At 34.9% G+C, this 22,496-nt stretch overlaps 4 protein-coding genes across 4 annotated transcripts; 2 read left to right on the forward strand and 2 right to left on the reverse strand.

The window, feature by feature from the left end:
• Window positions 1-789: 789 nt before the first annotated feature.
• Window positions 790-4,467, reverse strand: LOC144572586 (L-gulonolactone oxidase 2-like). The gene is made up of 4 exons (XM_078322214.1): window positions 3,958-4,467; window positions 2,373-2,628; window positions 1,499-1,931; window positions 790-1,235 (listed from the first exon to the last, which is right to left on the reverse strand). The coding sequence occupies exons 1-4, from the start codon at window positions 4,450-4,452 to the stop codon at window positions 857-859; spliced, it is 1,563 nt and encodes a 520-aa protein (XP_078178340.1). The 5' UTR covers window positions 4,453-4,467; the 3' UTR covers window positions 790-856.
• Window positions 4,465-8,333, forward strand: LOC144572218 (putative truncated L-gulonolactone oxidase 7, mitochondrial). Its single transcript, XM_078321688.1, is given in 6 exon segments — window positions 4,465-4,592; window positions 4,915-4,978; window positions 6,781-6,817; window positions 6,820-7,032; window positions 7,280-7,715; window positions 7,955-8,333. Coding segments are annotated over 6 exon segments (1,257 nt in total).
• Window positions 8,334-9,585: 1,252 nt separating this feature from the next.
• Window positions 9,586-13,049, reverse strand: LOC144572676 (putative L-gulonolactone oxidase 6). Its single transcript, XM_078322339.1, has 5 exons — window positions 12,967-13,049; window positions 12,520-12,865; window positions 11,668-11,923; window positions 10,643-11,075; window positions 9,586-10,022 (listed from the first exon to the last, which is right to left on the reverse strand). The coding sequence occupies exons 1-5, from the start codon at window positions 13,047-13,049 to the stop codon at window positions 9,641-9,643; spliced, it is 1,500 nt and encodes a 499-aa protein (XP_078178465.1). The 3' UTR covers window positions 9,586-9,640.
• A 5,458-nt stretch (window positions 13,050-18,507) lies between these two features.
• Window positions 18,508-21,937, forward strand: LOC144572675 (L-gulonolactone oxidase 2-like). Its single transcript, XM_078322338.1, has 4 exons — window positions 18,508-19,348; window positions 20,372-20,627; window positions 20,917-21,349; window positions 21,452-21,937. Exons 1-4 carry the CDS (start codon window positions 18,569-18,571, stop codon window positions 21,837-21,839), a joined length of 1,857 nt encoding a protein of 618 aa, XP_078178464.1. The 5' UTR covers window positions 18,508-18,568; the 3' UTR covers window positions 21,840-21,937.
• The last annotated feature ends 559 nt before the right edge of the window (window positions 21,938-22,496 follow it).

The following is a 22,496-nucleotide window of genomic DNA, read 5'->3' on the forward strand; positions in this document are numbered from 1 at the left end:
ATAACAGAGTACCATTAGCTACTCTGTTTCCAGGAAAAAGAATGACAAACTTAAGGTCATGTTTGGTTGCCGCGTAAATTTAGGGAGTACTAAGTTGCCAACTCCATTATTTATTCATCCTACATCTCGTTTGGAAATTTAGGTTATGACTTAAATTAATTCGCCGAGAGGATAGAGAAATTGAGATATGAATCTCTCTTAATTGTATTACATGGTCCAATAAGTTAATCTGCCCGAAGAGCTGCCAAGGCCGGGGGCCGAATAAAGAAGTGTGCAAATTTTACCACGTCTGAGTTAACATTGGAAAAAATGCATTTATAGTCTGATAGAGTCACTTTTTATTGGACCATGTAATAAAAGACCTGAAGGTTACCCAAGTTTTATATCTACCTCTTGATGTTTTTAATTCTGAATTTCGACATGATTTGAGGATATCTTGTTTATGGGACGTTTTACCAGAAAGCATGAACTCTTTTTAATGTTCGGATCCTCAACAATACCATATTCTCCATTGTTACTTAGCATATGCGTTGTACCGGTTTAACTTATTACCAGCATCCGTAAATTAGATTACAAAATTCATTGCTCAATTTATTGAAGTACAATGGTTTGTTCACACAAAAGTACATAAATTAAGATCAAATGGAGTTTGACATGATATGCATGACCCAACAACCTTTGCTACAATTATGCTAGCATGATTTGCAGAGGTTCCAACTAATCCTATCTCTTTCTTAAATAAATCTGAGATTTGGACTAGATTGAATTCACATTAGTGCAAACCCTGTCATCTTTGGAAACCTTACCAGCTCTGCAATAGTATCTTACATAAATCTGAGATATGAACTAGAATGAATTAATTCTCATGAGTGCAAACCCTGGCATCTTTGTAAACCTTACCAGCCCTGCAATAGTACCCCTTATCAGGAGCACAATGCACATGTTCTGAGCAAATGCAAAGGCCTTCAAGAGCACAACCTGCCTTCTTAACAATCACACTGCCATCTAGCTCTAGAATTTGGTCCGACCACTCGCTTGAGAACAACCCATCTGGGTCGTACCTGTCCTTCGCCTCGAGAAAAGCTTTACCATTATTGTATTTTTTCATCACCTCCTTAAATGCCAGGTTGCGGTTTTTACCCCAATGGGGAAGCCCGTTGTATTTAAACAATGCCATCTGCTCGATCTCCTCAATGAAATCCTCATATAATCTTGGAGTCATTGGGTCTCGGCTCCTGGAAAAAAGAAGAAGAGTAACTTGTAATTTCAGCAACAATAATAAATTATAATTTGGTTTGTTGACCATGCACTAGCTAGACAGGAAGATTATGAGTCTTACGTCGAACATATATACCCTATCCAAGTATCCATCCAGTATCTTCTAATCTCTAACTTACCCACATAGAATCAATTGTTAAATCTATGTTTTTGACAATCTGTAATTGTTAGCAGAAATTTCTTAAGTTAATTATGCAACCACAAGCTTTTTAAATCATACCTGTAATAAGTAATGTCGAAGTCGACCATATCCGACTGTTTCCCCAAGTATGCCGATGAGGCCTTGACATACCGCATCAGTATCCCATTATAGACCTCCAAGCCACAAAAAGCACTCGGTTTAAGATCCCTCAACTTCTGTACATCCAGTATAAACTCCTTTACTTTATCCAATGCAATGCTGACCGCTGTCTGGTGGAAAAAGGTTCCCTTAATCCTGGGGTCCCATGGGCATGCTGTCAGGAGGCCATCTTCTGATCCAAAGGCACATCCACCAGAAGCCTGAATTTTGTCCTGATATCCTATCACTGGGTAGCCTGTGAAAAGAAGGCCATCGTTGTTCAGACCGTAGGCTGCAAGTGCAAGGGTGGATGCGGTCACTTGTGAATCCGCACACTTGCCATCCGCATTTTTGGCTGCTTCCACGGTGTCCTCTACATTTGTATATATTCATCAACATTTGAATGAGATCTTAATTTTAAGCCTTTTTCTTTTGTGAAGTTACATAATATAGTTAACGCTAATTACGGAAAAGATCAAAGTCTTTCTGGGGATGGGACCTGAAAAATACACTGACTACTTGCCTAGCACAACTCCTTGGCACAAAAAATCCTTGTTTATTTTGTGTTTAATTTACTACTAATACTTGCATAGTTGATAAAATATTTTTGCCTCTATAAGCTAATAGTTTATTTTGACAGAGGCCGTGAAGAAAATGCTATCTGAAATCTATATATAGTTGCCAGCAATCCAAAGGAAAAATAATCTCTACATTAATAACTTCCCTTAAAATTCCGTTTATGATCAAACTGACATTTTTGAAATGGCTTCTCTTTTTTTTCTTTTTTTTTGAAAAGCATGGTAGGAGCATGTACCAGCAGAACGGATGGTCTGTATAGCCAAGGTTGGAGTCGACCGGAACCCGATGAAGTCATAGGTACCATTACCAGATGTATTTACTGGGACACGATCATCTTTTCGGTACAGAACCTCCCTGTGGCCAGGATACCATGCCATGTCCGCAAACTCGTGTTGGTACCCAAAGTTGACAGCCTGTTCTGCCAAGTCTTCATCACTGCATGTCACAAAGGTGAGCGAACGCTTAAACATTGGTTGCAGCTGTAGAGTGACCTGAAAGAGAAATAAAGAATAATGCTATTTATTGAAGAAGGTTTGTTCTTTATAATTTGGTTATTCAATACTTGTATGAAAGGTTCTTGTTAATTAATTTGGTGAGAAATTGCTCATCGCATTTCTGCGATTTTGGCTGCAAATTGGTAATTTTCAAGACCTATATAATTATCTTAAGGTAAATTACTAATTGAATAATTATTATCAGCTAGTTTTTATAGTATGTTTTATTTAAGATTGTGTTGGGAATCCAATAAACAAGAAAAATATCATTGAAATTTCATCATATATATATCTTGGGGGCACCATATAAAACATAATGACATACATAAAAGGCTAGAGTTTTTGGATGGTTTCCGAGTTGGTAAAATACATGGGAAAAAAATATTTTTAATTCTTCATCATTTTTAAATTGTTTATGGCTAGCGTTGAGGTTTGGTTCGATATACCCCATCTAGTTAATTTTTCACATGCGTTATGCGTAACGCTGTAGAGAGCTTGGCTGGACTCTTTGACTTCTCTATTATTTTTTATTTGATCCAGGTTGGTGCTTCCACATGACATGCATGTACATATTTATGATAATTAATTTGAGTTTTTCTATGGTGTTTTCTTATAAATTTTTTGTGGTGTTCTCTACCATCATCATCATCATTGTTTTTTTTTTCATATTTAAAATTAATTTAAAGCAATTGATTTGATAAAAAGATCTTTGTTAACTTTTATTATTATATATAATGCTAATATGTAATAACTAAGTTTATGAGAAATGTTAAAATATTTTTTATTTTTGTGTTTCCATATCAATCATGCATTCACTTTTAAATTTTCTAATACTAAAAATTCTGAAACTTATATGTCAAAGTAAAAAATTTAGATGAGATATATATATTATTTCATCTACATATATGTCCATAAAATTTTCTTTTCGATTTTGTTTTTATATGAATATATAAGTTGAAAAAATTATCATTCAGAAATTATCCATATCAGTATTTTTTTTTTTATAAATTCTTAATAACAATTCAAAATAAAATTGTGTCATCATCTTTACATATGCATACAAAAAATAAAATAGGTAACGGATTTATTTTGATATTTGAGCACTAACTTGTAAGTTATTAAAACTTTAAAAATGAAGATAATGGAGATACAGAGAAAAATACAACATTTGAAACGTTATCAATTTTCAATTAATTAATATATTGCACTACATATATCTAACAAAATAATGTATTAAAAATTCCTCGTCGTGAGCTTGTACTTAAAGTATAAAAGCTCGTGATCCATGCATAGACTATACATTATTAATTATTCATACATATATACCTGAGAGATAACCCCAAGAACACCAAGGGACACCTTAGCCGCATCAAGATCCGGGTCGCCGGCCTTTAACACCCTAATTCTCGCATAACTCTGGTCGGCCGGTGCAGGTGTGACTAGCCTCATCTCGGTCACGTACTCGTGGACTGCGCTTCCCTTCTCCTGAAGTGAGCTCCCATGTGCTCCAGTCGACAGCAACCCACCGATTGTCAGACCATACCAATACGGTACATAGGGAAGTGCTAGGTTAGCCTTGGCCGCCGCCTCGATTAATGCCTTCAGCGTTGTCCCGCTTTCGACTGTTATTTTCATTGTATCGTTGTCTATGTTTACCACACGGTTAAGATTAACTGTGCTTATTATTAACCCATTAGATCCGCCTGGACATGTCAACTTTGGGATGCTGTTAGAAAATCGCGTTGCGACCTTCATTTTGGTCTTGGAGGCGGTAGCATTCGCGACAATTTCCAGGAGTTGTTGTTCAGAGGAAGGGTACATGACACTGAGAGCATGACACGTGGAGCGATCGGGAAATGCCCCGTATGCATTTGTGACAATGCAATTGTATGTGCCGGTTGTGCACTGAACTGTACTAGGCGGGGGGCTCGCAATGGCAAGGTAGGGGAGGAAGAAGAAGAGTACATGGATTGATACAAGGAGTTGAATAGTTTTTGTTAGTGTTGGGCTTTTCATCATCTTATTTGGTGATTATGATATAATAAAACTTGGAATTTATTTTGGAGATATGATTGTTATGAACTTCTTCTCTTGATGTCTTCTTATAATGGATTGTTAGAGAATGTAATACATATTATTGTGTAAACGTGGAGCTCATGGTGGGTTGTGTCTGGATTTAGAATTTTCTATTGCCATTACTGGTAGCGCTGGCATATATGAATAGTTTGCAGTTGGCTTACATTTTTGTGATTTTTTTTATTTATGCTTGATTGCATTGAATAGTTTGCAGTTGGCTTACATTGATGCGGCTAAGGTGTCCCTTGGTGTTCTTGGGGTTATCTCTCAGGTATGTATCAATAATAATTAATGTATAGTCTAGGCATGGATCACGAGTTTTTACTTTTTAAGTACTTGAGCTCACGACGAGGAATTTTTAATACATTATTTTGTTAGATATATGCAGTGTGCAATATATTAATTAATTGAAAGTTGATAACGTTTCAAATGTTGTATTTTTGTCTGTATCTCCATTATCTTCATTTTTTAAGTTTTAATAACTTACAATTTAGAGCTTAAGTAGACAAATAATTCCGTTACAAATAAGATCTATTTTAATTTTTTATACATATATAAAAGATTGTGACACAATTTTATTTTGAATTGTTATTAAAAAATTATAAAAAATCACTGATATGGATAATTTCGAACGATAATTTTTTCAACTTATGTATTCATAATAATATATATATCACATCTAAATTTTTTACTTAGATATATAAGTTTTAGAATTTTTAGAATTAGAAAATTAAAAAATGAATGCATGATTCATAAGGGTGAAAACGGAGCGGATAATGCTGATCAGCAAACAGATAATGAGCGGATACGAATACGGATATGGATAGCAAACGGATATCAAAATTCAAAATCAAATCCGCCTTAAACGGATACGGATACGGAACGGATAGTTCACAGATACATATTCGAATACGGATATAAAACGAATAATGGTCGGATAATTGAGTTATATGAAATTTTAGATATAAATATTTAATTATTAATTAATAAAACTTAAATATAAATAAAAAATGAATAATGCCTATACGTGGCATAGAGTATAAACAAGAAAATACATTCAAAAGGTTCATGTCCAATAAAAAATGCACACGTGGTGTGGAATTTGAACCAAAGATGTTTGCCAGTCAGTAGGGTTGAATAATAATAATTGGATAGCTTATGTTTGTTTAAACTTTCTTCATTTGTTTATTCAATCGGGTCCAGATGTAAACTCCCCCATCCACAGCCCAATCAATGCTCGGCTAAGCATTATAATATCGCTACAGCAAACCACAATAATTTCATTCACGTGTGAAACTGATCAGTTAACATGAGGCTGAGCTGGAAAATTTCTGCAAAATAAATTAAAGTTAACAAAGATCTTTTTTATCAAATCAATTGCTTTAAATTAATTTTAAATATGAAAAAATCAATGATGATGATGATGATGGTAGAGAACACCATAAAAGATTTATAAGAAAACACCATTGAAATACTCAAATTAATTATCATAAATATGTACATGCATGTCATGTGGAAGCACCAACCTTGATCAAGGGGTTTCTTTAATAAAAAATAATAGAGATGTCAAAGAGTCTAGCCAAACTCTCTACAGCTCTCTACAGCGTTACGCATAACGCATGTGAAAATTAATTAGATGGGGTATATCGAACCAAATCTCAACGCTAGCTATAAACAATTTAAAATGATGAAGAATTAAAAATATTTTTTTCCCATGTATTTTACCAACTCGGAAACCATCCAATAACTCTAGCCTTTTATGTATGTCATTATGTTTTATATATATGGTATTTTTCTTGTTTATTGGATTCCCAACACAATCTTAAATAAAACATATATACTATATATAAAAGCTACCTGATAATAATTATTTAATTAGTAATTTACCTTAAGATAAATATATAGGTCTTGAAAATTACCAATTTGCAGCTAAAATCGCAGCAATGCGATGAGCAATTTCTCACCAAATTAATTAACAATAGCCTTTCATACAAGTATTGAATTTATAACCAAATTATAAAGAACAAATTAACCTTCTTCAATAAATAGCATTATTCTTTATTTCTCTTTCAGGTCACTCTACAGCTGCAACCAATGTTTAAGCGTTCGCTCACGTGACGTGCAGTGATGAAGACTTGGCAGAACAGGCTGTCAACTTTGGGTACCAACACGAGTTTGCGGACATGGCATGGTATCCTCGCCACAGGAAGGTTCTGTACCGAAAAGATGATCGTGTGCCAGTAAATACATCTGGTAATGGTACCTATGACTACATCGGGTTCCGATCGACTCCATCCTTGGCTATACAGATTACCCGTTCTGCTGGTACACGCTCATATTTATTAATTAGATCATAAATACAATTAACAATTAACTTCAATCCTCAGCAAGAAAAGCCATTTCAAAAATGTTAGTTTGATAAACGGAATTTTAAGGAATTAACTTCAATCCTCAGCAAGAAAAGCCATTTCAAAAATGTTAGTTTGATAAACGGAATTTTAAGGAAAGTTATTAAATTAGAGATTATTTTTCCTTATCTCATTCAAATGTTGATGAATATATACAAATGTAGAGGACACCGCAGAAGCAACCAAAAATGCGGATGGCAAATGTGCGGATTCACAAGTGACCGCATCCGCCCTTGCACTTGCAGCCTACGGTCTGAACAACGACGGCCTTCTTTTCACAGGCTACCCAGTGATAGGCTATCAGGACAAAATTCAGGCTTCTGGTGGATGTGCCTTTGGATCAGAAGATGGCCTCCTGACAGCATGCCCATGGGACCCCAGGATAATTAAGGGAACCTTCTTCCACCAGACAGCGGTCAGCATTGCATTGGATAAAGTAAAGGAGTTTATATTGGATGTACAGAAGTTGAGGGATCTTAAACCGAGTGCTTTTTGTGGCTTGGAGGTCTATAATGGGATACTGATGCGGTATGTCAAGGCCTCATCGGCATACTTGGGGAAACAGTCGGATACGGTCGACTTCGACATCACTTATTACAGGTATGATTTTTTTATTCACGTAAAAAGCTTGTGGTTGCATAATTAACTTAAGAAATTTCTGCTAACAATTACAGATTGTCAAAAACATAGATTTAACAATTGATTCTATGTGGGTAAGTTAGAGATTAGGTATGTTCGACATAAGACTCATAAGCTTCTTGTCTAGTGTATGGTCAACAAACCAAATTATAATTAATTATTGTTGTTGAAATTACAAGTTACTCTCTCTTTTTTTCCAGGAGTCGAGACCCAATGACTCCAAGATTATATGAGGATTTCATTGAGGAGATCGAGCAGATGGAATTGTTTAAATACAACGGGCTTCCCCATTGGGGTAAAAACCGCAACCTAGCATTTGAGGAGGTGATGAAAAAATACAATAATGGTAAAGCTTTTCTCGAGGTGAAGGACAGGTACGACCCCGATGCGTTGTTCTCAAGCGAGTGGTCAGACCAAATTCTAGGGCTAGATGGCAGTGTGATTGTTAAGAAGGCAGGTTGTGCTCTTGAAGGCCTTTGCATTTGCTCAGAACATGTGCATTGTGCTCCTGATAAGGGGTACTAATGCAGGGCTGGTAAGGTTTACAAAGATGCCAGGGTTTGCACTCATGAGAATTAATTCGATCTAGTTCATATCTCAAATTTATGTAAGATACTATTGCAGATCGTGGTAAGGTTTCCAAAGATGACAGGGTTTGCACTAATGTGAATTCGATCTAGTCCAAATCTCAGATTTATTTAAGAAAGAGATAGGATTAGTTGGAACCTCTGCAAATCATGCTAGCATAATTGTAGCAAAGGTTGTTGGGTCATGCATATCATGTCAAACTCCATTTGATCTTAATTTATGTACTTTTGTGTGAACAAACCATTGTACTTCAATAAATTGAGCAATGAATTTTGTAATATAATTTACGGGTGTTGGTAATAAGTTAAACCGGTACAACGCATATGCTAAGTAACAATGGAGAATATTGTATTTTTGAGGATCCGAACATTAAAAAGAGTTCATGCTTTCTGGTAAAACGTCCCATAAACAAGATATCCTCAAATCATGTTGAAATTCAGAATTAAAAACATCAAGAGGTAGATAAAACTGGAATAACCTTCGGGTCTTTTATTACATGGTCCAATAAAAAGTGACTCTATCAGACTATAAATGCATTTTTTTTCCAATGTTAACTCAGACGTGGTAAAATTTGCACACTTCTTTATTGTGCCCCCCGGCCTTGGCAGCTCTTCGGGTAGATTAACTTATTCGACCATGTAATACAATTAAGAGAGATTCGTATCTCAATTTCTCTATCCTCTCGGCGAATTAATTTAAGTCATAACCTAAATTTCCAAACGAGATGTAGGATGGATAAATAATGGAGTTGGCAACTTAGTACTCCCTAAATTTACGCGGCAACCAAACATGACCTTAAGTTTGTCATTCTTTTTGCTGGAAACAGAGTAGCTAATGGTACTCTGCTATCTCATTAGTCTAAATGAAAATTAACTTATAGAGAAGCCTTCCTCAATATACATTTTATTTGGAGATGTTATTTACTAGTTTCAAGTATATAAATAGATTCATACTAGCTGTTAAGTGTTTTCCATTGTGAATAGCAGATAACAGTTGTTATCACAGACTTTATCGGTTCATAAAACATTATTTATCATTTTGTCAATTGTAAAGTTTTCACATATATAGAAAAGATATATATTAACAACGTACGATATTATCTGGAAAGTAATTATCTTTTTAATTTGCTCCAGCTTAAACACCAATATATACACAACAAAGAACATAATTAACTAAGGACTCATTTTCATCATATATCCTAAGACAATTTTTCAAAAAAAAAAAAACAGAGAGACAAAGAATAACCTATTATTTATTGTTATGTGCATATCAGCATATGCATGTGATTCCTTCAACAGCTAGTTCCTGATATAGCTGCACACCCTTGCATCCCTATAAATCTTACCGGGTCTACAAAAGTACCCCTTATCGGGTGCACAATGCAAATCCTCAGAGCAAACACAAAGTCCTTCAAGTGCACACCTTTCCTTCAACACAATTACACTCCCAGCTAGACCTAGAATTTTATCAGACCACTCGCTAGAGAACAAGCCATCCGGATCATACTGCTCCTTCACTTTGAGAAAATACTGACTATTTGCATATTTCCTGATGACGCTATTGAATGCCAGATTGCGGTTCTTGCCCCAGTGGGGTAACCCATTGTACTTGAAAAGAGCCATCTGCTCGAGCTCTTCGATGAAATCTTCATTTAATCTTGGTGTATTAGGGTTGTAATTCCTGATTAATTTAAGAGGCAAATAATGTTCAACACATGTTTCTTACAAAAACCAAAATATGGAATTGAACTAAGAAATAATTAATTAACCAACGAAGTTTGTCCCAAATTAGAAAGAAATATAGTTACTTATAGATATGGTTATGATCTTTTTCGTTGTTTGTGTTTATCTAGAAATTGAACCTTAGAAATTGGTGTACAAAAGCGCAGTAAATCCACTGCTGATAGGGAGCGCCTATATTAGTCAATAAATTTCTTTTGTACATTGATAGAAATAGAAAGGAGATACATAGCGTATGCTGTATATAGATAGCTTTTGCTTAGAGTTTGTTACATATTCGGTTATGTTATTATATTGAAACCCTTCATTGTATAAAGGCCATTCTGTACATGTACTGATATACATTAAAAAAAGATTCTCTCCATTGAACAATTATAATATAGTTGTATATGGAAAAACCTATAAATTAGAAATTTTTAATCTACGCCACATACCATATTAATTAGCTATTTAGGCATTTAGCTACTTATATGACGCACATTTATGTGGTATCATTTATAAACAGCTGCACTGTGTAATTAATGCTGACAAATATGTATAGTTATCCAAATATAACATTACCTGTAGTAAGTGATGTCAAAATCTAGCATGTCAAATGGCTTCCCCAAATATGCCGATGATGCTTTAACATATCGCATCAAAATGCCATTATAGATATCGAAACCACAAAATGCTTTGGGGTTAAGATTCCTCAGCTTCTGCACATCCAAAATAAACTCTTTTACTCTGTTTAGTGGGATGCTGACAGCAGTCTGGTGCAAGAAAGTCGCCTTGATTCGTGGGTCCCATGGGCAAGAAAGTCGCCTTGATTCCTCAGGCCCAAATGCACAACTCCCTGATGCTTGCATTTTGTTCTGATAACCTATAACAGGGTAGCCCGTAAAAAGAAGGCCATTGTTCGTCAGACCGTAATGGGCAAGTGAGAAGGCCAAGTTGTTCAACTCTGATGCGAGGCATTTTGCATCAGCATCTCTCCTTGCCTCTGAGGATTCCTCTGCAATTCAGTAATTTTTAAGGCCTAACTAATTAAGATATCAATAAATATTTTCAACAAACTATCAAAACCATAATATTCGTTATCTTGTTATAAGTCTTAATTAACACATACAATTGGTATATGTATTTATCAGTCTCGTTAGTTGTTACCAATATAGTATCACTATATAAATCTAAAAATCCATAAAAAGAACAACCACAAATAATATATTTTATGAATCATAATATAGGTAAAATTATTAAAGCTGATCAATAATAATAATTTCTGCACTTAGTTCAGTAGAGGTAAATGACAACCACGCACATGTAGCGGAAAAGATCGATGTACTTGTTCCATACTTGTACAGCTTATAGTTCAAATTTGGGCTCCCAAAAAGCTGAAAATGCAGCTGTTAATTAGGACCTATTTATGACATTGGAAAATCAACTTGTGGTGAAAAATGTTTTTACTTAATTCCTTCCATGGAAGAAGTATAAAAACATTCCTAATTAGGAATTTACATAGATCTAACATGTTTTGTTTAATTAGTATCTTATAATCAGATTAATCAAAATTTCAAATGTTAGAGTACATGCATGAATGTGTCTACCTTCTAATCTATTAGCCAACGTAGCTGCCGATGGAGTGGGTCGGAACCCAATGAAATCATACACTCCATCACCTGATACATTCACTGGTACGCGGTCATCAAGACGGTACATGACCCTGTTGTGGCCTGGATACCAGGCAATATCAGCAAACTCATGTCGCAGCCCGAAAATGACAACCTGCTCTGCCAAGTCAGAGTCATTTCTTGTGGAGTAGGTTAGCGAGCGCTTGAACATTGGTTGCAATTGTAATGTGACCTGAAAATTAGAAACATTAAAAATAGTGACATTTGATGAGATTGTGTTAGACAATCCGTCATCTTTTTTCTAAGATGATCACAATTTTTCATCATTTTGGCACAATTTAGTATATAAATATATTATTTAACTAATTTCATTTTATTTTGTGTGTTTCTTTTTTTTTCTTGGGTTCCGCCACCATTACATGTTCGTGTCCTTACTCTAAAAAAAAAAAAAAGAGGTGAAAGAAATATCCTTTGTTTATGTGAGGTTAATCATCATATTCTGATAATTTTGCAAATCTTTTTAAAATAAAAGAGCAATTTTGCCTCTTGGTTTTAAACCGTTCCACATGTGAAATTAACATGAAAAAAAAATGGGTAATAAAGAAGGCAAAGGCTTCTATGGACAAATTTTCAATTGGGACTGTTCATTTCTTCCTGTGGTTTAATAAAGAAATATTGCCATGTGAAATTAACATGAACAAAACTTCCTGTGGTTTATTGCAAAATTCAACTTTTTCTTAGTCTGGCAAAAACTTGAAATGCATGTTGTGCCTTGTGGGGTCGTTTCTGAATATGTATTATCCTCAAATGTGTACAATTAAGACGCACCTGAGAGATTACCCCAAGAACACCAAGTGACACTTTTGCCGCATCCAGGTCAGCATCGTCAATTTCCAGCACTCTGATTGCCGTGTAATGTTGAGCGGCAGGTGCTGGTGTGACCAGTCTCATCCCTGTCACGTACTCATGCACTGCACTTCCCTTTCCCCAGAGCGAGCTCCCGTGGGCCCCAGTCGACAACAATCCGCCAATTGTCAACCCCCACCAGTATGGCACATAGGGGAGCGCTAAGTTGGCCTTAGAAGCAGCCTGGATCAAATCCTTGAGATTCATGCCGCTTTCGACTGTTATACGCATTGTTTTCATATCCAAGCTGACCACCCGGTTAAGATTTCTGTGTTTAAACAGATACATTTCAAATGAATAGTTTTCAGGTTTCTGTATATCTAAAGTTTACAAGTTTAATTAGGATAAATTGGAGGAGTCAAAACTTACCGTGTGCTGATTAGGATCCCATCGGACCCACCAGGACATGTCAGTTTGGGAATGCTGTGAGAGAATCTCGTGACGACTTTCATCTTCTTCTTAGAAGCGGTTGCCTTGGCCACGATGCGAAGTAACTCATTCTCTGAGGATGGGTAGACAACCTGGCTGGCATGACACGTCGACCTATCAGGAAATGCACCGTACCCATTTGTAACTGTGCAATCTGATGTGGCCTTAATGCAGTGCACCGGATCAGGTGGAGGACTTGCGGCCGTGAGAGAAAATGGTAAGGCGAGGAAGAAAATGTAGATTGCTATTAGCCTAGAGCTTTGCATTCTTATTTTAGAGATGAGAATTTTTGAATCGATTGTATAGAAATGAAGTATGTCAATATTACATACTACATATAAATAGATGTTAATAGTTTTGAGTGGTGCAGCTGTGTCTGTGTGGCACATGATCATTTTTTTCTCATGCGTATTTTAATTATGTCAATGATATCGCTAAACCATGCATGTATATATGTATTTTCCTAAATTAATATATGTAATTACTATGCATTAATTGACCTCTCCGTTTACGAGATTAAATCAAGGGTATGTAGTAACGATCTCATCCTCCCTTGCACATTATTACAGGAAATTATAAATGTTTTTTTTAAGGTTTGGAAATTATAAATGTTAAAATGTATGTATTGACATATATAGTTTTTTGAAAGAAATTCAAGCCCAAAATTATCCTTGATATAACATAGCTAGAGCACAATCATGTAGAAAGGCCCAGCCCACAGTTATCCATTCATTTATGATAGGACACAAATTATTAATAAAATATTTTGTCAAAAACAGTCTGTTTGAACCAATGTTGTAAATAACGGTATGCGGTTATCGGACAGACAGAGTACTGCCAAGTGATTAATTGAAAATAATGGGCTAAAATTGGAAATAACTGACTGATAATTAATCGGGAAAATTCGTGACGCTTTGGTTACCGCCAAGGACTAATCGATCGACCGATTAATCAGCCTAAACAAACGTTTTTCACAACACTGGTTTGAACTATAGAGAAACAACAACTAGCCGCTGGTTCTTATATGTCACACCCCGAGACAACCCGCCACGTATTTATACGTAAGGCGTGTGCACATCACATACATTATCAATAACAGTATGATATAAAGCCACATTTATTCCATAAACAAACGAGTTCAACAAACAATAATGGCAGGCATGGCTAGTAACACAAGCGCTGCCATGCCTGCTCAATATATCAATTATTGAATCATGGAAATAAAAATAAACATGTGGCAATTTATAAATCACAAGCCTTCCCGCTTAGTCTCACTCTTGTCCTTGCTCGAATCATTCCTCTTCATACCTGGAACCCACGTAAAAGTGGAACGGGTGAGAGATCGAACCTTCTCTCAGTGCGGGATTTAGTTCCAGCCCAGAGCTTATAAAACTTTTACTTATATTCACAAATATGAAAATACATAAATAAAATGCGTATGCTTCTTCCAATGCAATGTATATCCTATTGTTACTTCATTCATTTACTTTCATTTATTTAAAGAAAAATCCGTTAATCTTGTTCGTTTGCCTCACTAGACGGTGAATTCATATGCCGCTAGGTCTTGGCGTGATAGGACCGCTTCCGCCTGCAATCACGTCCGTGAAAGGACCGCTTGCGCCTACGATCACGTCCGTGAAGGGACCGCGTCAGCCTACAATCACATCCGTGACAGGACCGCTTTTGCCTACAGTCACGTTAACGAGGGGTCCAGTCGAAACTAAACCCAATGTATACATCCCAATATGCAAGCATATTGGCCCCTGTTCAATTACCATATTCGTTTGTTTTCAAAACACATTTATTCAATCACACAATTCATGCCATGCTCAACACATCCTATTCATGCAAGTCCATTGGTCAATATATGAATCCTATCATTTCATGCAATTTATTTATGTCTACTCAAGTCGAATGGTTCGAAGACAACATGCATAAATCCAACTAATGCAATAAAAATAAACAGTTGAATGAACAATAAGAAAGTAAAATAGTTTTATAAAGTCTAGGAAACCCGCACCTGTTTACGTAGTAAATTCTTGACCGTTATCTACATCTCTTACTTTCTCAAGAATTGAACCTAAGAAATAAACATACCTCTAATTAATAAGGTTTGAGTTCACATATTCTTATTTTCTAAAGTTCCCTATTTTTTATTATATTCATATATTTTAAGTCTTAACTTCTAAACTTTAATTAGTTTAATTCTTTGATATTATAATACTATTAAGTAAGACAATTTGACAATTAAAAGAAAGAAAACAACTAAAGCAATTTAAAAATTTATGTCACAGATCCTTTTTGATTTATTATTATATATCTTTAATAATTATAAATAAATAAATCAAATAACCGAAACTTGTTTATTTAGGAATCCAACTTTCTTTTATCTAAGGAATATATAATAGTTTTGTTTTTAAATTTTGACATCCAACAAACAAAGCAAAAAGTGAAAATTTATTTGAAAAGAAGGAAATAAATTATCTAAAATAATTCATAGATGGATAACGGTTTTGACAAGAATTAATATTTAATATTTACTAACTAAGAAAATGGTGAGTATCCAAACATATATAAATTTAGTAGAATATAATTTAATAGTCAAGACTTTATCATTAAAAACAAAATGAGAATTATGATCGAAACTTATTACTTAGAGTTTGCAGTTTAGGAAGGTATGGGCAACAGTCACTGTTTCTGATGGTTCTCGACGGTCGAAACTCCGATCGGGATGAATCCAGCGCTTATGGTTCCGTATCGCCGAACACTACAACTCTCGTGTTGAACACTTCTTCAAAATCTGGATTGGGCTTTAATGGACCATAATTAATCAATCTTACCGACTTGGGCTAATGACAAATTATGTTTTCTGCAGTTTTAATTTTCATCCTTAAAGATAAAGTTACCTAGACTTATAGGTTCGGAATTTGGGAAAATTTACTACATAATAGTCATAGGATTTTCTGTTACGGTTTCAACCAGACTGATTTCAACTTAATTGGAATTTCCAGTGAGTAGGAATTGTTAAATTAGTCGACATAGGTCTGCAATTTCCGAACAGCACTGTTTACTGATTTTAGAATTTTATGGACAATTCTACGTTCGGAATTTGGGGTAGGTTTCTAAACAAAAGTTGTAGATACTGAAGTTAACTTTTCAGGTATTAAATTTCATTTAATTCAGAATTAATATGAGTGAGCTGCGATTAGAATACTAACAACTATCTGTCTGAAAAATCCAGCTGAAGTTAAATTCAAAAGGTTATCAAAAATAGGATAGTTCAGATCTAGGTTTTAATTATAGGTTCGATTAGTATTTATATCCTAATTGTTGCGGTCAGGTAAGAAAACATTTATTTTAGAAATGTTTGTATTTTTCTACAAGATTTATTACGATATTTTCTATATAGATAACTATGTGTGCAATCCTAACTCAAGGTGTGTGTATATAGATTGGTCTTTCATTTGGACTCTTTTTTTACAAAGTGCTTAAACTTTCTTTACATTCTAAAATGTATCTAGTCATGATGAAGCGTTACATATATATATTATAATAATCTTTACGTTCCCTCGTAATGATTTTTTAATAACTAAAACGTTGACGTGACGGGACGTTACATCCTTCCCCCCTTAAAAATAATTTTGTCCGCAAAATTCAAATATAAAATTAAAAAGTTGATGTGACGAACGTTACATTATATGATTCTGGGTTCCATAGAAGAATGCCCGAAATTTTCATTAATAGGAAATTAATTAAATAAATATCGATAATGGAGAATGAATCTGAATTTTTTCGAGATACTGGAAAACATGATAGTGTATAACGTTCTCTGAACGTTATAGACTATCACGGCCAAAATTAGCGATAAACTAATTACCGCACTTATTAATTAACTAAAAAGCAAAAAAAAAAAAAAAATTACTGGACGATCACGTCCAACAAATGCATTGCCCAATTTGAATTTTCATGCTTTCCTTTTGACGTACAAGTGATAGACTTTTAATGGTTGAATAAAAAGAAAGAAATATACAAGTGACTCTCAACTTCTCATAGAAAGAAATACAAGTAGGATAAAGATGATAGACTTTGAACTTACAGATAGGCTTATTTATTCAACCACAAGATTTTGACTCTTTGCTATTGGCTGGACAAATGCATTGGTTTTCCTCCAATTTGAATTTTCATGCATAGTGGCTGGAGTTATCACGTCCAGTAAATTTTTTTTAGTTAATTAATAAGTACGGTAATTAGTTTATCATTAATTTTGATCATGATATATAGTCTATAACGTTCAGAGGACGTTATAAATAAGATATTTATTTAATTAATTTTGTATTATTAAAAATTTTCGGGGAGAATGCGCCATTATTTTAATGTAGTTGTTGGATATATAATACAATCGTGTAAATGTCTCCTTTCGCAGTAACTTGAGTACCTATCTATATTGACATATGTTACCAACCTACATTTATTATTACAAGTAATATTTTAGAAGCCAAATTAATTAACGTACAAGAAATGAATACATTTGTCAAAATTTAGTCTATATCTATATTATATCATTCGTAGATAATACATATATAAAACATTAAATTTGTTCATACAAATCTCAATACACATCAGACAGACAGTGTAGGTCGGGTTTTCAATAAAAATTTATCAAAATCTTTTAGACAAAACCCCCAATTCGTCCAGAATCGGCCATCATTTTAGTCACTTAATTTGGCAAATTCATGATATATACACTGCTTGCTCTCGATTTAGAATTTGTTCTGTTCTTGATATATACACGTCATCATATCAACCTCATACCAATCCTTGTACTAATAGCATTAGGAAATTAAGCTTTGCTTTCATTACTTTATTAGTGAGGCTGGTTAGTACGTATGACATCAGAGTCGTATGACATAATTTCAAAACTTATTGGATAGATTTCAAACAACTAATCAAACTGTCACGATAACTAATTTTTCGAATTTATTTAGTATCAAGTCAAGAGGTCAAATATGTTGACTTTTTAATTAAGTTAATTTTAATGCATTCATTTTTCAACATTTTTAGTTTTTATCGCTTGACTTGATACTAAAATAACCCAAAAAAAAAAATCACATGTAAATGCATCACTCATAAAATAAATCAGTTTGAACAGTTTAAATTAGTCATTTGAAAGTCTATCAGATAAATTTTGAAATTAGTATCATATGAGAACGATGTCATACTAGCCAACTCTTTATTAGTAATAACACTTTTCCCGATAACTAATTAAAGTGACTAATTAAATCGCCACGATAACTTAAGTAACGTAGTCTATTAGGTATATACATTGTAACATTGACATATCTTACCTACTTGCTATTATATATTATGATAACTAAGTCGTACTCTAGAAACAACCTGCATGACACGACGCAGACAAGAAAAAAAATGCATCCAAGGGACTTGTCACTTGTGTATATAAAGTGGAGTAATCAATCCAAGCAAAGTGATATTCTTAAGAAGAAAAGGTTGGAAAAAAGAGAAAAGGATACAAGGGCCTCCATGCATGCATGACAACCTTAAGTGCAACAAAAGATACAATCTTTATTTCACAGTACATATGGTGAAGCTCGTAACATGTCGATTGATTCGATCAGTAAACGAGATGGAAACAAAATCTATTCATCTCCTGATCATACTAGGAATCCTACTGATCTCCTTCTTCCCCCTATCCTCCCCAAGCCCTCCTCCTAGCCCTGTCAAGTGCACCACCAACAGCACGAGTAACTGCACCGTGACAAATGCATACGGAATATTCCCCGACCGGTCCACGTGTCATGCTTCAAAAGTCGTGTACCCTACTTCTGAACAACAACTCGTTGAAATTGTCGCCAATGCTACTGCCTCTAAGACCAAGATGAAAGTCGTGACACGTTTCTCGCACAGTATCCCTAAGCTGGCCTGCCCTGGCGGGTCTAACGGGCTGATCATTAGCACACGTAATCTTGACCATGTCGTGAAAATGGATAACACGACAATGCAAATAACCGTTGAAAGTGGAGTGACAATGAAAGCGCTGATCGAAGAGGCAGCAAAAGGTAACCTAGTAATTCCATATGTGCCGTACTGGTGGGGACTGACGATTGGGGGGTTACTGTCGACTGGGGCCCACGGAAGCTCGCTCAATGGGAAGGGGAGTGCAGTGCATGAGTATGTGACTGAGATGAGGCTGGTCACACCTGCACCTTCCAATCAGAGTTATGCGAGTGTTAGGGTTCTAAAGACGGGCGACCCGGATCTCGACGCCGCAAAGGTGTCACTTGGTGTGCTCGGAGTTATCTCTCAGGTACTTTTCAACAAGTGACTCAGTAAATATGATTTGTTGGGCAGTGTAATGAAGAAACATATGCATGGACTTACTAATTCAATGTAATTTTAATTTTGTAGTTAATATTACATCTTTAGAATGATAAAATTTACTGTTGGGGCTATCTCTACTAGGGGTGCAAATGGATCGGATAGTGGTAAAATCATATTCGTATCCGTTTACATTTTTCGGATTGGATATTAGACTAATATATATGGATAAGGGTCGGATATTAAACAGATACAGATACGGATATCCGCTTTTTATAATAGGGAATAACATAATTTTTTTCATAGTATATATTAAACTATATAGTATATATCTATTATTCATATACGAATAATTAAAATTTAAAACCATATTCGTATCCATATCCGCACAGATATTTAGATATCTGTATCTAATTTTCGAATATGGATTCGGATACGGTCAGATAATATCTAACCTGTTTGCATCCCTAATCTCTACTCTCAAGTAATTTCTCAATAATGAGAATGATTACCTAGCCTAAAAAAAAAAATTCATTTTTAGTAATGGTTCTTGTCTATAGCTTGCAAATAACATCCAGGTTTTGAAATATATTCATATATATAGAGGAGAAAAATAGTTGTCCCGTACCGATCATATCCTTTTTTTGTCGAAAGAAAAGTCATATGATGTTGAAGAAACTTCTTTTGTTATATTTCTTTTCCTGCTTTATTGTCAACATCTAAAGGATACTAAACTTAAAATTGCTTTCTTTTCTCGCCAAACTTTAATTTGTCTACTGTAATTCTTTTATGTGAAGTTATAGAGAAGCTCTAAGTTTTTCAGTATTTGATTAATTAAGTAATTGCTTACATGAATAAGAACATGTTATATTCTCAGGTAAAAAGACTACTTTAAGAAGTACATGGAAACTAAGAAACTTTTTCTTACAATTATTCAACATTATATATAGCTGTATAAACGGTAAATGTTAAATTAATCTAGCACCATTTTGCATTTTTATTACCCTTTTAGGTCACTCTGCAATTGCAACCAATGTTCAAGCGGTCGCTCACCTTTGTGACACTCAATGATTCAGACTTAGCTGATCAGGCAATCAGCTTTGGTTACCAGCATGAGTTTGCTGACATGGCATGGTATCCGGGCCACAGAAAGGTTCTATACCGGAAAGACGACCGTGTCTCGGTAAACGTCTCTGGTAGCGGTGTCTATGATTTCATTGGATTTCGATCAACTGCAACCTTGGCTATACAGGTCAACCGCTTTACTGGTATGGATATTAATGTCATGTATACATGACTTCATAAATTCAAACAACAACAAGCATTGCCCTTCAACAAAATTCAGTCTTTTCAAATATAATGAAATCAATTATTGTGAAATTTTGTAAAAGTGAAGAGTATTAATTTCTAATTTTAAATTAATGAAAACACTAAATTTTAAAAAAAATCATAAAAGTTTAACGAATAAAAGAATTTGTAGCATTTTGGACTCACATTTACGATATTTTTTATGTTTATTGGCCGAGCCGAAAATAATTTTTTCATATGCCAATGCAGAGGACATCCTAGAGGCGGAAAAAAATGCTGATGGAAAGTGTACATATTCGGAACTAACGACATCAACACTTGCATTATTAGCATATGGTCTGACAAACAATGGCCTCATCTTCACTGGCTACCCAGTGATAGGTTATCAGAACAAAATAGAGGCCGCTGGAGGTTGCGCCTTTGGATCGGAAGATGGCCTTCTAAGCGCTTGCCCATGGGACCCTCGGCTACAGGGATCCTTCTTCCATCAGACAACGGTTAGCATCCCGTTGGATAAAGTCAAGGAGTTTATATTGGATGTACAGAAATTGAGGGATCTCCAACCGAGTGCTCTTTGCGGCTTGGAGCTTTATGATGGGGTGTTGATGCGTTACGCCAAGGCCTCATCGGCCTACCTTGGGAAACAGTCAGATGTGCTCGACTTTGACATTACTTATTACAGGTAAGTACTAAGTAAGGAGCACATGATATATATATTCTTGCTTTTTTTTCTTACTTTCTCCTGCTTGATTTGTTCACAAATCAAAATAAATTATTTTGCCAGGAGCCGTGATCCGATGACACCTAGATTATATGAGGATTTCTTGGAGGAGATTGAGCAGATGGCGTTGTTCAAGTACGGCGGGCTTCCGCACTGGGGCAAGAACCGCAACTTGGCATTTGATGGGATTATACAAAGGTACAACAAAAGTCAGGATTTTCTCGAGGTAAAAGAGAGGTATGACCTAGACGGGTTGTTCTCGAGTGAGTGGTCGGACCAAATCCTCGGACTGAATGGAAGTGTGATTGTGAAGAAGGCAGGTTGTGCTCTTGAAGGCCTTTGTATTTGTTCAGAGGATATTCATTGTGCTCCAGATGAAGGGTACTATTGTAGACCGGGTAAAGTTTATGAAGATGCTAGGGTTTGCACTGATGTGAATTTATCCAGTTAAAATTCGAAACTTATTCATGGCATATAGCCAGGATATTTGGTAAGTGATATATATATTTGGATTCTTGTACTTCCAATTTTATTAATGAAATTATTGTATTCATGGCATATAGCCAGGATATTTGGTAAGTGATATATATATTTGGATTCTTGTACTTCCAATTTTATTAATGAAATTATTGTACGTAACACATTCCGTTTGTGGAAGTTGATGTTATCACTGGAATAGAAATTAATGATCCAAAAAGTGCTTACAGATCATTAGAACCAAAAATTGCTAATGGAAGATACTCTTGATTCTGCTAACGGGAGAGAAGTTCATCTAAATTTCTTATCACTTAAGAGAAGTTAAATAAACTATGCTATATAACAAAAGTAGAGTGTAATGAAAATAAACTAAGTGATCGTTGATAGTTTCCTATATTATTAAGATTACCAAGTTGAGTATATTATTTTACACTAATATAGCAGTACCAATTATGTATAATCTATAGAGGATATGCTTCAGAAAAAATTGAACGATAATGCAACTCATTTTAGAGTAACTTTCACAGCGAAATTTCCCATGAGAATTAACACTATAATATAATATATTAATCTAGTATTGAAACCTTATTCAAAATTTGAAATGCCGCCTCGTCCTGCCATTTACTTTGTC

The sequence above is a fragment of the Carex rostrata genome, chromosome 20 (genome assembly GCF_964058835.1).
Source record: "Carex rostrata chromosome 20, lpCarRost1.2, whole genome shotgun sequence".
Classification (NCBI taxonomy): domain Eukaryota; kingdom Viridiplantae; phylum Streptophyta; class Magnoliopsida; order Poales; family Cyperaceae; genus Carex; species Carex rostrata.